General features: G+C 41.0%; 1 protein-coding gene across 1 annotated transcript in view; it reads right to left on the bottom strand.

The window, feature by feature from the left end:
* Positions 1 to 2,189: 2,189 nt before the first annotated feature.
* ALG13 (ALG13 UDP-N-acetylglucosaminyltransferase subunit) overlaps positions 2,190 to 17,241 on the bottom strand; it is a 55,339-nt gene continuing 40,287 nt past the window's right edge. Inside the window, exons 21-29 of the mRNA XM_088129190.1 lie at positions 15,943 to 16,078; positions 15,038 to 15,073; positions 14,867 to 14,922; positions 12,596 to 12,667; positions 11,642 to 11,807; positions 9,462 to 9,575; positions 6,172 to 6,212; positions 4,521 to 4,704; positions 2,190 to 2,481 (exon numbers count right to left, since the gene is read on the bottom strand). Coding sequence (XP_087985316.1) covers positions 2,207 to 2,481; positions 4,521 to 4,704; positions 6,172 to 6,212; positions 9,462 to 9,575; positions 11,642 to 11,807; positions 12,596 to 12,667; positions 14,867 to 14,922; positions 15,038 to 15,073; positions 15,943 to 16,078 — 1,080 coding nt within the window. The 3' untranslated portion in view covers positions 2,190 to 2,206. The remainder of the gene's footprint in view (positions 2,482 to 4,520; positions 4,705 to 6,171; positions 6,213 to 9,461; positions 9,576 to 11,641; positions 11,808 to 12,595; positions 12,668 to 14,866; positions 14,923 to 15,037; positions 15,074 to 15,942; positions 16,079 to 17,241) is intronic.

Here is a 17,241-nt window from a genome sequence, read left to right as displayed (position 1 = left end):
TTCTCCACTTGGGAACATCTTCCACCAGAAAGGATGCTCAGCTTTGTGACCAAAACTGGAACATCTCTAGAAGATGGTAGGTAAGGAATGGCCTTGGGCTGATACACCATAAAGGAACTTTTTTTTTTTTTTTACTGACCACTTTAATTTTCCTCCCATTGACCACAGAAAGCATTTAGAGTCTCGCCTTTCTTTTCATCTTCTCTGAGCAGAATTTCCAAGACTAGGAAGGAAAAGTTTAATTTCATCTGGAATCCTCAGTCAAAATGTGTGTCTGGACCCCACAGAATATTAAACAGGTTTTTTTGTGGGGGTGGGGTGGGGGAGGAAATGAAAGGCTAGTTTTTAAAAAAAAAAAAAAAGTATAGGTCAGATTGGGATACTTTGATAAATGGTTTATGTCAAGACTGCTAGGTAAAGATTTGGTTAGTGTTTACAAGGCTGTGTCTTTGAGGCTTTCTTGGCCTCAACTTGGCAGTGCTTTGCTACTATCTTCTTCTAACATTTTTTTTAACCTTCCCAATCTAAGCTCCAGCCTGTTGATCTCTTTCAGGTCTTCACCAAATCCAATCCAGATTTTATTTACTGTCCACATTTCTATCCCGCTGCAATCCAGAGACCCTGACTGCATGCAGCCACCAACTGTGATGCTCCCTAATTTAACTATTGAGAAAAATGCAGCACACAGGAGAGGAACACGATCTCTATCCGTCAGCCTGTGATGGAACAGCTGCAGGGAGCATGCTGTCCCCCCCCCCCCCCGCACCTTTCCAGCCAGAACTACTGGATTCCAGCAGCCAGTTGCTCTGGGTTTGCTTCACTGGGGACTCTGGGATATAAGTGTGTTATATGTCATTTGAAATTCCTCCAGTCCAGTTCCAAAGGCAACTCTGTATTTTATCCAGAGCATGGCATTAAAGCTAGAAAGATTAAATGCCGGAAAGCAACCAGACCACCTTGAAGCCGCTCCAAAGCAGAACGAATGCTGAGGGAGTCTTCTGATGCAGTATTTTGCAGCTTCCTAAAACAGAATTTGGAGTCTTCTGTCTACCTTTTCTCTTTTCCCCTGGTGTAGAGAACCACAGAGGTGACCTTGGTAAGACAGCGGAGACGGTTAGCAAAACATGAATTAAGCCCAGGGAGGGAAAAGGTGTTGGAAAGAAACTTCGTGACCCCACTCTGGCTCTTTGGTATAAGGGGGAGAGAAAAGGAAACACTGCCAGGCTTTCAAAGACTCTGTTACTTGAGCCTATTTCAATAAGGAGCATTCCAGTATTTCTGGTGGAGTCTGTATCCTGACCCGGCCTAACATGAAGGGTTGACATCTGGCCTGACGGTTTCAGTATAGCTGATTCTGTTTCACTCACTCAGATAAACAAGAACTAGAAGATCTTACGTGCTTTTTGAATTTATTTAGTGCTCTTGATGCCAAATTCTAGCCTCCACCCCACTGTTTTACCCCCATTTGTGCAGATTATTTTTTTTTTTACAGACAGAATACAGACCGCAACAATAGCAGGGCACGGTGCCCAAGTCCCCACCTCCAGAAGACCGGATTAAAAAGAGAGAACAGTCAGCAGGACTTTGTCTTTTAAACCAAGCATACTGTGGAAAGGCGGTTCTGTTTCAATCAAGGAACGGTTGCCTTGTTATGCGGTCCCAGGATTCTAAACGTCAAGCTTTGTTTTCCACTGTTTTTGCCTTTTTATTAAAGGGGAAATGAGATCCAAGCGTCAGCATTCGTGAAATGTGACAAAGAATAGCTTTACAGAGAAAGTCGTTCAGCTAATGCCAACATGTACTGTATTATTATGCGGAAAATGTCATTAGTCTAACTGATTCTCCTCTGAACACGTTACACGCTGCCTTGTCGCAGCGACGTCCAATGGAAGTGTAACACTACAGTAGTGTCCGTGGTACTAAAACGTTAAAGACTTGCGCCCTTCCCCCTCCATAAATACAAATCAACATTGATATAAAACATGAAAAAGTAAACAAAATCTCCTTGCCAACCACAACAAGGTTAGCAAATGGGACAGTACAGCTGAAGGACAGAGAAATGAACCAACCCAACATAAAACGCAGGAAGAGTTGCAGGTAGCCTTTAGATCACCTGGAGGTTTTTCCAGACAGCCGGGACTGCAGCAGCATTCTGGGAGCTGTAGTTCCAAGTGGCAGAAGGCTCCCGGACGTAGTCCTTCCGAGTCTACATGCTTTGAGCGATACAGTGCAGGGCAGGATTGGAGGAGGTAACGTAGCTAACCTGGTGGAAATGGCTGGGATTCACAGGGTTGTGGATTCGGGCAGAGTTCCCATAGGATGGACTGACCGGATACCAAGGACCAACGCAGTGATACGCGGGCACAAATGGGATGCAAGATTCGTATCCTGGCAGAGGCGGCGGGGCGTATGAGTCTGTTACAACCGGGTAATAGACAGTTCCAGGAGGTAGAGGAGGTGGTTCTGGGATGGATAAGGCACCTGGAAGAGGGGGAGATATCCCACATAAAGCATCAGCAGAGGGTGCATTTCTTGGGTAATCATCTTTAAAGAATTCAGGTCAGTGTTCTAATTTGATACTATCAGACTGGTAATTGGTTTGGAGTTGTTTCGTCAACCTCTTTTAAAGCAATCCAATCCATCTGCAAATTGACCTCAGTAAAGGTATCATTTTAAGATGCTCACTCGAAGACCACTGAACCAAAGCCGTGGCTTGCACTGCTTTCTTACACAACAGAATCAATTAAATCACATGCCCAGACGTGTGCAAGTCCTCCATTCTCATCACCACCAATGATTCATTCATCCTTTTCCACTGGTTATGATGCCACCAAGTCTTAGCAACCATAGAAATGTTCTCCAAAATGGTCTGTCCCCAGCTTGGCTTTTCAGACCTTGCAACAGGGATTTGATTATATATTGCTCTTTCCCCTACAAGGCACTATTTAAAACATTTCCTGGTCAATTAACTAAATTAGGCGGATTTATCAATTAATTAAACCAGCAGCCTTCCCTCACTTATCAACTACCACTGTAGTTTAGACTACAACTCCCATCACCCTCCCCTAGCTAATACAACAGCCATGCTGGGTGGGTGATTACCCAGTCTGACAGTGTCTGGACATTTGGTTAAGTTGGACTACACGCTGCAATCTGCATGGCCGGCAACTTTAACTAACTACAGAATCCTCAACCCTCTCACAGCATGTATTTCTACGTGACCGCAAGTAACAAAAATAGAAAGCAAAAGGCTTTATTGCAGATGTTACTCATGCTGAACCATGAAATTAGATTACTGCAATACCATAATTGCAGATCAAATACTTAATTCATCCAGGCCAATGACTGAACAGATCTATGTTCCAACAGTGTTCAGTGTGAACCTAACATGTGTTAAAGAAGAGACCTTTCCAGGAGGAACCGTGTGATGTGCCCTGCTGCCGAATTGTTTTCCCTGAGGTTTTAAAAACAAAATAAAACCTCAAAGCAGCTCCAAGGAACATTTCCTGGGAGGAAAAGGAACAGTTCGTTTTTCTTATCAAAAAGAAAAATGCTATTTTTCACGATAGCTGCCTTTTTTTCCCTTGCTCCTCAGGGAGAAAATATATTGGTATTACAGCAACTCTGGAAAGTAGCATTATTAAAATTGGAAACTGGCAGACTTATAACTGGATTATTGAAGGAATCTGTAATCCAAAACACTCATGATAACTGAGGAGCTCACTTCTTTGCCAAGCCTACAGCAGGTAGAAGTTCTTAGCTGATTGTGACTGATCTTCAAAAGCTAAACTGAAAAGAACTTAGAAGAATTCCAGGACTAAACAGGGGGAAAAAAAAAAAAGAGCAAATTGCTTCCGTATTGTTGGCAAGAAAGTTACATGGCCATGTCCTGGCAGTCATCAGGACCTTAGCTAAATGTGTTATCCCTTTATTCAAGTTTAGCACAAGGAGACACTATGCTAGGGTTGTGTTAGACTTACAGAAACCTTCAATTTTGATCTTATTCACCAGTGTCTCACTGCGCTGGTCAAGAGTGGGAAGAGTTAATGGTTGTTCGGCTATTCCCATTATTGTTACATTCGCATAATGGTCTAGAACAGGGTTTCTCAACCTTAGCAACTTCAAGATGTGTAGACTTCAACTTCCATGCTGAATGGGGAATTCTGGGAGTCCACACATCTTAAAGTTGCTAAGGCTGAGAAATGCTGGTCTAGAATGATAGTAAAATACTATTTTTGTTATTAAGTTACTAGAAGGAATTATGCCATAGAGAGGGAAAAGGAGATTAAAAAAAAAAAATCAGGCAGGTCATCAGGCCAACAAATAAATAAATAATCAAGTCCTGGCCTTAAGAGAGGCCACTCATGACTCTGGCTGAATGCAGAGCTGAAGCTATGAATATATGCACGCACCATTAAAAAAAAAGAAATAGAAATCATTTTGAAAGTATTGCATCTGCCTTGCCAAATTTAGGTCCATGACACTCAACCTTCTTCAACAATCACTACACAAAGACCAACCGGTTGACGAGGCGTCTACAGGCATCTGGCGCATATCGTTCCTCCCTACGTCGGTGTAAGACAGAGGCACTGATGGATCAACTACGGAGACGGGCTCTGGGTATGTCTGATACGCTTCCATGGGAGGTGATGGTGGTGCTTGCTGTACGTACATCACAGGGTTCCAGCAGCTCTGGTGGTAATACTAGGGCAATTCAAGGTAAGAAAATCAAGTTTTAAATAGGTGAACTACTGCCGCTCAGACTGACACAGTAGCTGTTGAAATCTGCCCATTTGGACTGATTTCATGGTAGAAATGCACTGAAAAACAGTGGATCAACTGTTTTGCACACCACCACACTGGATCAAGAGCAAGACCCCGCTAATCCTAGTCAGCAGAGCATTCAAAGGAATGAGTTGTTCCAGAGTAGCCCAGCTGTTTCGTGGCTGCCTAAAACCTAATTCTTTCCAAACATGATTTTCAGAGTTCTCTTCAGCAAGATTTACTGAGATGGAAGAGGTGGCGTTACAAGAACTCCATCAACGGAGCTATTTGCTGTTTACAAACAATATATTTAGGGGCTTATTACAGGGGAGAATTTCCAGTTCTTTTTCTAACAGCTGTACTGTGATTGAGATCCAGGACGGTTGTTAGAAATCACTTCATGGTTAACAGAGGAGCTTGTAGCTGGCTTTTTGACATAACAGTCTCCAGAACCTTTGTCCTTATAATTATAATGCTATCCAAACCAGGACAAGAGGGTTGACCAGGTTTCTCCTGCTACTGCAGTCTTCAAATTGGAAATGCTCCATGTTTCTACATGGAAGACAACAATGCGGGTGAGTTAGAGCTCCTGACTGCCGTGTTGACACCAAAATTGACACCATGTTGACACCAAAAATTGTGTCCTGCTGGTGCTCATGGCTAGGTGTAGCGAATGAGTCAGATCAAACCCCACCATTATAATTAATGGGATGAAAGTTACTCCTGATTCTCTCAGGCCATTGATCTGAATGGGCTGAGAGCAGCCTTCTGCAACCAAGAGTTTGATGTTTCAACTCCCATCTAATGTCCCAGCCAGTGCATTATGGGAGCTGGAATTCTTCAACATGAGGAAAAGCTGGCTAAAACCTAGCTGGATCTCCAGTCTATTACATCTGATCTGCAAAAATAAATGGCCAGAGGAAAAAGTCGCTGCATTTTAGTGGCACAGGTTTGGTAAAGAAATATATGAAAGTATCCTTACAAATGAACAGAAATTCTTTTTCTGTGCTTTATGTACAAATAGTACAAGAGAGGAATGGGAATCTATTTCTTTTGCAAACCGTTAAAAAATAATAAACTGGGTATTCTCTAAGGAAATAATATTTAACTCTTGTCTTACCCATCAATGCTGCTTCTCTTACACTCCTCTTTCCAGCACTGGCAAATATTTACCCAGCTAGGGAACAGCAGCTTAGGAAGTCAGCATGGATAAAAGCAATATATTTAAAATCCTTGGTGAAGATAGAGAAGTTCCAGGGTCTTCCACACAATGCCTACTGCAGACTTCAACCAAAGGATTCCCCATCAGACTTCAGAAAATCTGAAAAACATCTCTGTCTACCAAAGACTGACATCCCCACTCCCACCAAAGCTGGCTGTACCATTAAACTTCTAAAGGGCACCTACCTGCAAACCCAAATTAAAGTAATACTGCAAAATCTTTGGGTCTGAAAAGAAAAGAACTTGGTCACTGTATTTTCATACACATCCTATATTAAGGTCTGAATATTTGCATTTTTCACATGTTTGTCCACCAATTTGTATGAAAGAACTTTACAGATAGGTATTTTCTCCCACATAGCTGGCATTCATGGACTTTGCAAACGGCTTATAAACATATGTAAATGGTATTAGTTTACTCACCAACTTGGTTACGAATAGAAAGGTCAATTTTGGGAAAGTCTGAGTTTGATTAAATCATCCCCTACAGTTCTGAACCTGGAAAGAGCATTGTGGGTTTTTTGCAGCTGTACCCGCAAAGAGAAGAGGTACCTGTGACATCAGATGAGCCAAAATCTGCAAAGTGTTGACTATCAAGGGATTAGGAGGAGAAGGAGGAGAAGGAGAAGAAGGGGAAGGGGGAGAAGGGGGAGGAGAAGGAGAAGGAATAACAATATAATACCATTTTTAAATAAGAACTGCGTGGACATTGTGTCACTGCTACTTTTGGATTAGCTGAAAATAGGAGTTAGAGGTGATGGGAAGAAACAACATAACTTATTAGCTGAAGGGAATTAAGATCTGACACACTTTCCTCCGCACAGGCCCAGACAGAAGTGAAAACGTGTATGGAAGGTAGGCCAGGGTTTTCCCCAAAGCAAATCTCCTTGTTTTACAAGAATGAAAACACAGAAAGATAATTACAGAACAAACCTGTGGGATGAATAGAAAAGTTGCATTCTTCATTCTAGCGCACATGTTGGGATTACAATTCCCAGAACTTCAGCAAGATTCTGGGTTAGAGAAAGCTTCTCTACAAGAAAGATGGGATGATCCAAATGCATGCATACAGATGTGAAGTTTTAAACCAGAAGTCCCTCGCAGGAATGTGACAGTCACCCCGTTGGGTTGTTTAAGTACCACCCACGTAAATGGAAGTATGAAAGGAAACACCAAATAGGTCAGAACATATACTGAGAAATATATGGAATATATTGGAACACAACCAAATATCTTGGAACACAACCTAATGCAAACTCCACACCTTATTCAACACTTTATTCCAGGTCCCTGTTCAGTATACTGTGATACTGATGGCAACCAGAAATATTTAAAATTTCAGCATCAATTAAAAAAAAAAAAAAAAACCCTCTGGGAAGGGTGACCGTTTATACAATCTGAATTCAGGTGAAAAAATAATTTAAGTAGAACAGGCATCAAGTGGAATTCTGTGATTTCCTATATTTAAATCGAATGACATTATTAAAATGCGTGCTCCTTTTCATAAAAGACCCAAAGCAGTTTACAAGAATGAAAACTGCCCAGAGTCGTTCAATGAGATGGGCAGTGACAAATTCGACAAATAAATAAATATAAATAAATAAGTAAGTAAATAAATAATAGCAGCACAAAAATCAATCAATCCACTAAAAAAAGACAAATATTACATAGGGGAAAGCCGATAGGAAAACATTTGGGTTTAAAGTTAAACCACAGCAGTTAAAATACTTTTTTTTTTAAAAAAAAAAAACCTTTTAACCTTCTAAAAACAGCAAAACAGGTCTTTCCTCAGTACTGAAAATCTGCAGCCGCAGGCTCAATTAAACTACAGACAAGAAAACTATAAAAGAAAGCAAAAGAAATAAATTTGAGATGCTAAATAATTTAAGCCATATGTGTAATTTATTGATTTTTCCGTGGAATACACGCCGTAACAATACTAAACCAGAAAGAAATATCTTTTTTTTTTCTTTCAGTATTTGGAAATCAAGGGAAAAAAGTCCCAGATTAAAAATTGCATGGATTTTAAACAATTGCATTAGCTTGTGATGAATGAGATCAAAGTATCAGAGATACAGCTTCCAAAAATGCTGTCCCCTTCAACCTGTCCTTTCCTGAAATAGGATATTGCACGCTCCTGAGAAAAAATGTCTCTCACAGGAAGACACCATTAGCAACTTAATCTTCTGCAAACAGTGAAGTTATTTCAGTTACAGAATGAATGAATGAATGAATGAATGAATGAATGAATGAATGAATGAATGAATGAATGAATGAATTCGTGCATATGCACTAATAAAAGCACATCTGGCCCATATTAATTTGCTTCCCATTTCTGAGCAAAAAATTCTTCACACAGCACAACAGAGTTAGTAATCAAGGAGCATTACAGCAAGCTTACAGTGCACAACATACATTCTATTTGCAAATACAGAATCAGTGCAAGAAGACAGTTCTATAGCTGGCTTCCAATTTATTCTGATTACAGCCAATTCCTGACCCACCCTGTACAGCAGTCCTCGGCTTACAATGGCAATTGGAACCAGAATTGCTGTCCTTAAGCGATGCGGTTGTAAAGCACGATATCACATAACCCTACTGCTGTAGTTAAGCGAGGATCACAGAGATGTTAAGTGAGGGCTTCATGTGATCGTGACTTCTGACTTCCTGCCAGCTTCCCCATTGACTTTGCTTGTGGGAAGCTAGCAGGCAACATGGGAAATCACAATCACATGACTGTGGGGACACTGAGACGGCCGGAACTCTGAGGACTGGTCGTAAGTACCGTTAGTTCAGCGCTGTGGTAACTTTGAACAGTCACTGAACAAATGGTTGTAACCCAAGAACTATCTGTACCCCACTGTTTGCAAACCATAATCAAATGACAACTCCAAGTCACGGAGTTCCCATTAAAACTAATTTTCCTTGCAGAAGAGGCCGTTATTTTCCAGCTTCTCTCTTTTCCTTCTAGTAGATTTTGAAAAGGAGGAACCATACAATTTAGAGTTCATTTTCTTAACCTGCTCCTCCTGTAGATGTGATTAAGGTATAATTTCTTACACCAGGGAAATTCAGATAGCGCTAACACCAGGCTTAGAGTGACCCCTCCTGAAAATGAAGCAGTTGGCCTATTCCAATCTGTACTCCTAACATCTGGATACATCCATGATTCTGTTTCCATCGTTGCAGCAGTTAAGCAAAGACACATTTCATACGACTACATATTTTAAACATATATTCTTACAAAAATATCCCTTTAAATATATTGAAGCATTTCTCCAAGCTAAAAAAACTGAACCAGAAGTTTCTGGCATTCAAAATCTACTAGATGATGAAGTCCCACTTTGCACTTTAATCTGGATAGTGCAGGCTAGGTTAATGCACGTAATAAAACACAATTCCACAAGCATCTCTAGAACTGACTCATTTTACACGACTAAAATTACTCCCGCACTTAAGAGAAAATGGTTTCTTACCTCTAGGCAGGTCACTTCCACTGGGATCACAAGAGTAAGGAGGCGTAATACCACTTTCCCCCACATCACTGCCAGGAGGAAGGGGAGGTGACTGATACACTGATGGGATTACAACTATTTAAAGAGAGGGGAGAGAAATTTTAAATCTGAACTTGAATGCAGTGGAATCCATAAAACAGATTTTAACCTTTATCTAGACTCCAACCTTGTTGCAGCAAAGTGGTTGGAATCCTTTTACATTTCATTTTGAATGGTAAGATCGTTCGATCAATCTACCTACCCACCCACCCGTCCATCATCCATCCGCCCATCCATCCGCCCATCCATCCGCCCATCCATCCGCCCATCCATCCATCCAATTTATATAGCCATCCATCTCATGAATGTTACTCTGGGTGGCATACAGTAAAACAAATAAAAACAAATCTTAAATAACCATTAAAAACAACTTCTTACTTATTAAAAACTTATTACTTCCGATATAAGAAACTTCTTCCACACTCCCTGGCCTTCACTTTATCCACTTCCTGAACAGCAGAGCTCAACTATACTGGTCCTACTGCTTTGGTGACCATATTGATCAGTCATGAATGAAACTGTGTGGCATGTGTGAGTTCTGCATATAAAGGGTAGATATTTAGGTGACCCTTTGGCTGCCCCTACAGCACCTTCCCATCACAATTGTTGGAAAGTGTGCCAAGATGCTGCTGTTCTATTGTTTAATTTCAAATACTTGGAGCCCATCTATTTTTCCTGTTGAAATGGGAAAAGCAGAAAGACTGCAACGAAGGGTCTAAAATGAACAAATAACTCCCCTCTGAAAGACATTCCAGCCCATATGAGCAATCCAGACCATCAACCTAACTGCTATGCCCATTGCTCTTGTAAAAATGTGTTAAACGTGGCCCTTGGCCACCAAAAGGTTGCCCACTGATGTTGGGTAGGTACTGTTAGTTTCTGCACGCACCCATAGAAACAACATGTTGGAAGAGACCAAGGTGGCCATCAAGTCCAACCCAGAGCTGAATACAAAAATCAAAATCAAACCATCCTCGAAAGATGAATGTCCACCTTCTGCTTCCCACATCCCACAAAGGGGAGCCCATCACTGCTCTCAGTAATAGGTTCCAGTGTCAAACTGTTTTATTGGCAGGAAGTTGATCCTAACATTGGCTTGCAGTAGTACAAGACTGTTCCTCTGTGTCTTGTTCTCTGGGATGAGAAAGACCAGGTCCAAGGACTAGTAGGTCCTTGCAAGATACTCTTAGTCTTTACTTCTCAGTAAAAAGGTTCTTCAACTCAGGCTTAGTCAGAGTCATCCACCTATCTTGGCTAGAAATGTGAAAATGGTTTGTTGCTCTCTCGCTCTGAGTCATTTTCTGGATTTCTTGATCTCCCCTACAACCCTGGCTTCCCTAATGATCTCCCATCCAAACATTAACCAGAGTTGACCCTGCTTATCTTTTATCCATCAACTAAGATTGACTAAATGGTGCTGTACAGTTGGGTGTCCTTTTTTCAGGGATAGGGCAAAAGCCTTGAAGGAGCAGGTATTTTGTGGAGGCAAAGGAAAACACCCAACTGAGGCTGACTGTGGGTGTTCCACAAACCACTAGGCAAAGCATCGCTGACAATACACCTATTTCAGGCTCTTCCAGTCCTCTTCGCTCCACTTCCAAATCCATGTATGTGGAATACTGGGGCTGTATTTAGTTTTAATTTGGAGAAATTTAAATAACTGAATCAAACTGACTTTCTGAATTGGATCAAATCCACTCAGGAAATCTAAGCAATCTCACTCAATGTTCCCAAAATGATTTAAACTGGATCAACGATCCAAGTCCAATTGAGAATCCCAACCAGATCTGATCTCTCTGCCCCTGCAAAATGTCTTCTAAAATATGGAATGAAACTAAACCTTTTGCATCCACAGAAGGGGGGGAAAAAAATAACCAGCCCCTTAAAAGGCCTCCATTCCTAAGGAGTTGACTTCCCTGTAACTATATTGCCTAAGTACGTAACAGCATTTGACTTCTCCAGAAGATAAAGTGAACTCACTTCAACACTACCCAGGGGCTACACAATTATTCTGATTCAAAAAGAATGTGGTGGCCAGGAACCATAAACTCAAAGCCCTCTCCAGAAATGCCGCAAGAACCCAAATGAAACCCATACTCCACCTGGCCTCCCCACTGAAGGGGATACTAAGATCGGTGGCACAGCATTCTGGGGGGTGGATGCAGTGCTACTGACTTGAGTTGAAGCACTGGAGCTGGAGGAAAAGATGGCAGCTGGAGCCGTATTAACACAAGCAGAGCTGGATATAATGGCGGAATTCACCATCACCTATGAAGAAGTAGGGAGAAAGATCAGTGTGTTTTCCCCCAACAGAGAAATTCAAATCACAAAACACAAGGCATCCCGGGAGCAAAGGGTTTGGCAGTATGAAGGGTCCTCTGGTATAAATGGCCCAATTTGGGTGCAAACATAAACTATAGTTTAGTGTTACCAGCCTACATCTTGGGCAAACATTCCCTTCTAAATTCTCTCATCTGAATGTCACATGGGCCAAGTGACTTTTTAATTTAAAAGATTCTAAATTTTGTCACCCCCAAGGAGTATGAATTTTCAGACCCATCCACGAATTACACCGATACCTGCTGTAACAAAGCATAGTTTGCAATGAAATCTGATACAAATAATTAACAACTTTCCCATTTTTCCTTCAACTACCCTGGCCTTTAAGAAGTCACCCTGGTTGTATAAATGATACAGCTTTGAAGCAGCTGATTTGGGGGACACCACTGGGAAGAAAGGGACAAAGGCTACATTTGATCTTTGAATGATATGGCATAGGAAGTAACTAAATACTATGATCAATAGAATTAGCGTGATTAATCCCTTTGAATGTAATAATTTTCTTCTAGTGTCATATTAAATGCTGGACTTAGGAGACAACCTTGGGAGAAATTCTACAGTGAACTTCCACTTAGGAACATTTTAGTAAGCTGAATGTTTCCTTTCCTTTATCAAAGCTAAGCTAAAATGTGTGCTTCACTAAAACACTTGGGATCTTCAAGGCACTTTGACTTAAACTCTTCTTGACATACAATTATATCCTCAGAGAAATTTACCTTCTGGGAGTAACTGTAGGAAGTAGGTCCTTCCTGAGGAGCAACACAGTTTGTCCCTGCATCCTGCAGAGACTAGAGGATTCATTTAAAAAAAGAAAGAGGCAGAGATATGAGAATCAACTTTATGATATGTTATTGAAGGGTCACTTGGGTTAACAAAAAACAAGAGATATTAAAAGAGTGTTCAGAGAGGTAAAAGTGGCTAGGTCTTTGAATTTACATCTTCTGGGCCAAACCCTGAACTTTGTTTTCTGTTGAATCCCTTTATCCAAATCCACCTCAAGGCAGGGATTTGCGTCCTGATTTGCGGCTACTTCCAAATCATGGTTTGGTAACACTGTTTCCCCCAAGCTGGTGCCATTCATATATTCTGGACTTCAACACCCATCATTTCCAGACAGCATGCCTGCCTAGAAGGAAGCAGGTCAAGGAAAGCTGGGCCAATAAAATACATCAATAAGCAGCCACTGTGAAGTTCTCTGAACTATAGAGAAGTACTTCATCTTTGTCACAACCTAACGATTACGTTTTCATGCTAAACTAGATACATCTATCATGTGAGCTAGCTTTGGAAGGTATGTGTGGGGAAGAAGAGCAAGATGTATCAGGTTCACTGGAGGCTTGGTCACAACTGAACCTCGCTTATTGGCAAAGACAGCAAAACAGAGAAAACTTTAGAAAATATTCAGAAAAGTAGAGATAACACACTAAGTGGACAGATCAACAAAACTTTTATGGTAGTCATGGACCAGACGACCATTTCCATTTTCTTATGGTAAGAAGGCAACTGTCTTGCTCCACACAACATTAACTAGTTCCAGCTAAGCTAATAGCAACTCAGCCTCTCCTCGGAAATAACCCATTGCTGCCAGGAACCCGAAAGGAGGAAAATCAGTTGGAAGAGGCTGATGGAAAACCAAGCTGCCAGGATTTGGGGGGAATTAGAAGACTTCCACTCTCTAGATTTCATAAATATTAGTCTGAGTATAATGCCAGGGGACTATGATTTGGTAATGCATATGACAATATGAATTAACAAATAATAAATACTAATAATAAATAACACATAAAGTATGTAAATTAATATTTAAGGGGAAAAAAGACATGTTCTGTTTGGTGTTCTGCCTTTTCTGTTACTTAGAACCCCAATATTTTATCGGGCTACATCAGATCTTCTACCAATAAAATATAAAAAGACAAGAGGTAGTCCTTAACTTACGACCATTCATTTAATGAGTGTTCAAAGTTATGATGATGCTGAAAAAAGTGACTTATGATCGGTCCTTGTCCTTATGACCACTGCAGCATCCCTGCAGTCACATGATCAAAATTCAAGTCCTTGGCAACCAGCATGAATTAACAACAGTTGCAGCATTCCAGGGACACATGATTGCCATGTGTGACCTTCCCAGGGGGCTTCTGACAGGCAAATAGGAGAAGCTGGATTTGCTTAATGACTGTGGCAAAAAAAGTAGTAAAATCGGGCGCAATTCACTTAACAACTGCATTGCTTAGCAATGGAAGGTCCAGTCCCAACCGTAGTCGTAAGTTGAAAACTACTTATATTGTTTTCCCTATAAGGCACAGTGGTTTGCAATCTTCTTTCCAGCATCCTTATATTATTTAACACTTTGTTACAGATGATATAACATCCTTTAATACATGAGATAAACAATTTTCCCTTCCTAACTATAAATAAAAACCCTCTGGCTAATGCTATGAAACAAATTAGTGTTTTAAAGTAGCATGATTAAGATCTTACAATTGCTAACAAATCCAGTAACCCCACAGGGTCTCCCATTTTTTTAAATGTTAAAACCCAATTATCTTCTGCTCCATAAGCCAGACACAAAAGGCAACCTACAATTTTAGGACAGATAGACCAAAAATAAAAATCCCCAACCAACCAGTTCCGCTTAATGAAAAGGTAGCTAAGGATGCCATGCTGCTATCTTTAGAGCAGGAGAAGCTGGCAGTGAGGAGAGAGAAGAAAACAGGATTGTTCGTGGTCTGTACGGCCAACCTAAGTTGGTTCCTTGGCCAAGATGTCTTCCAGTGTTAGTAACTGAGCCACCACAAAGTTGGAAAGCTTGGTACACTCACCAGAACAAGCACCATTCTCATTACTTTGCGCAGATTGGTTGAAATTTGCACAATTCAAAGACCACCGTCACAACAGCTATAAGCCTGGAAATTGCTCCCACATCCTCTCCGCTGGGGTTCTAACAGGTTCTGGCTATGCTAATTTCACAGCTCTTAATTAAAGCTTACCAAGTTTGCAGTAGATTCAGTTGCATTAAATACTGTGGTTGTTTCACAATCTGGATCTGGAAAGTAGGGAGAAATACGAAGTTGAAGGGAGCAGCTCTTCAATATAACTATTTACTATCAAAACATTAATTTATGCTGAAGTAGACATTTTGGGAAGGTCTCCAGCCTCACCTGAAGGAGTGTACAGATAATCCTCATGGTATTCCCCTGGAAAAGCAGAGGGTAAGTGCACCATTAGAGACACATATTAGAAATAAATCTCATGTAAAGTAAACACTTCAAGATCAAGGATGAAAATCTAGTCTTACATTGAAGAGTCGTGCTGTTTTTCAAAACCTGCCTTCCAGATGCCCAACCTTATACACTTCAAATTCCATAATCCCCAAATTGCACAACCATTAGCAAATCTTATTGGAGATTACAAGAGTTCAGCAGTTCTTAAGATCTGGCTGTGTAAGACTGGAGTCTTAAGTTATGGAATATGGTAATAGCATTTGTCATACACCCCGCTGAATTTGTATCTGGCTAATCTATAAAAACCCCCACAGAAATAAGTAAATGTGCCAAAAGTTTCAGGAAAGCATATTTTGCTGGAAGGAAGAAATCTGTTCCCAATATAATCTAAACCAGACAAATTGTACTCATTATTATACTAAGTTTAATTGCCAATCCTTTTTTTTTTTTGAAGTCACCTGCATAAATTATCAATCAACATATAAAATCAATGCAAAGTAAGAGTGATTTCCTAAATGTTTGGAAAAATATGCAAGGACTGTGACCACATAGCACTTTAAACATTTGGTATACAGTAATATCAATTTTGGGAGGGTAACAGATACATCTGAACCTATTAACATTCATGTTATGCCAGGTCTCCTAATCAGCATCCCCAGCTTTATAAAGGAGATGAAGCAGTAGCCCTGGCAGAAGGCTCTTTTTTTTTTTAAATGATTATGAGTTGGTATAATTCATTAAAGTTCTCTTGAAGTAGCTAAGCTTGAAGAATAGGATCTTTGTGAGCTTCTCATCTGAAGCAGTGCAAGTTGGAAAGGGATGCATCCCGCATTTATCTTTACCGTTATCACTTGGTTCATCTACTTCTTCTTCTGAAGAATTCAGCCCCTGCTTGTTCGGTGGGACGGAGCTCGGAGTCCTCCTTGTGACCCAGAATCCTGCAGGAGGAGGAACTATTGCAGCTGCATTTCCCTGGTTCTGAGAAACAAGCCAGATTATTTTTTAACATTCACACCTTCACCTTATTCCAAACATGGAGCAGAGTTTCAGCGTTTCCTTACAACCTCAGCAGTACGGAATATATGCACCGAACTTCAATAGCTATGAGACACTCTGAAATACACCATGTGATTCTAAAAAGTAGTTTACAAAACAGCTTGCATTAGGATAGCCTTTCCAAATTTGGATGAGAAAAAAAATGTTCCTTATTAGACCTCTCAGCATTTTTTACTTTACCTCGTTTTGGCACTTTTGAAATCAATTTTATGGTAGCAGAAGTTAACGCTGAGGGTTTCATTATCTTTTTCCTCAGAGTAAGATTTGCCAACATACATTTACACCTTGGAGAGATACTGTTGAATTAGCAATTTAGTTTCCCTTTTTTACAATTAACCCTTTTAAACAATTTCATCGAGCGCTGCTCCATTAATACATTTTACAGTGGAACCTCGAGTTACGAATTTAATCCGTTCCGTGACTCTGGTTGCAACTCGAATTGGTCGCAACACGAGGCAAATTTTCCCATAAGGTTCAATGTAATTACCGTTAATCCGTTCCGGCGTCTGCAGACCACGCGTCGGGGCGGAAAAACAGCCGCGGACCACGTGGAACGGGCGGAAAAATGGCCACGGACCATGTGGAACAGGCGGGAAAATGGCCGCGGACCACGTGGAATGGGCAGAAAATGGCCACAGACCAAGTGGCACGGGCGGGAAAATGGCCACGGACCACGTGGAACGGGCAGAAAATGACCGCAGACCATGTGGAACGGGCAGAAAATGGCCGCAGATCCGGTTCGCAAGTCGAGGCGAGTTCGCAAGTCGAGGTAAATTTTTGGGGCCGGAGCTGATCGTATCTCGAAAAATTCGTAAGTATTCATAACTAGAGGTACCACTGTAATCCCATGAACAAAATTGAGAGTCTAAATTCTGATGCTTTGCAATTATATTTCATCTCTGCAGAATGATCTCTTCCCATAACGGGGATCTGGAACTGTATTTAACCAAACCTGATGATTAGTCCTAATGGCCCGCTGGATTAACTCAATGGCCGTTTAATCTAGCATTCTGTATTCCACAAGTGGCACGCTTAGAATGACGAGAAGGCAACAGCATTTCCTCAACACCTCCTGTGTCTGCCTT

The sequence above is a fragment of the Python bivittatus genome, unplaced genomic scaffold, assembly GCF_059951505.1.
Source record: "Python bivittatus isolate LINGU-HERP-01145 unplaced genomic scaffold, Pbiv_v1 ctg000790_np1212, whole genome shotgun sequence".
Classification (NCBI taxonomy): Eukaryota; Metazoa; Chordata; class Lepidosauria; order Squamata; family Pythonidae; genus Python; species Python bivittatus.
The sequence above is the reverse complement of the archived record's forward strand: the minus strand, read 5'-3'. Positions and strand labels throughout refer to the sequence as shown.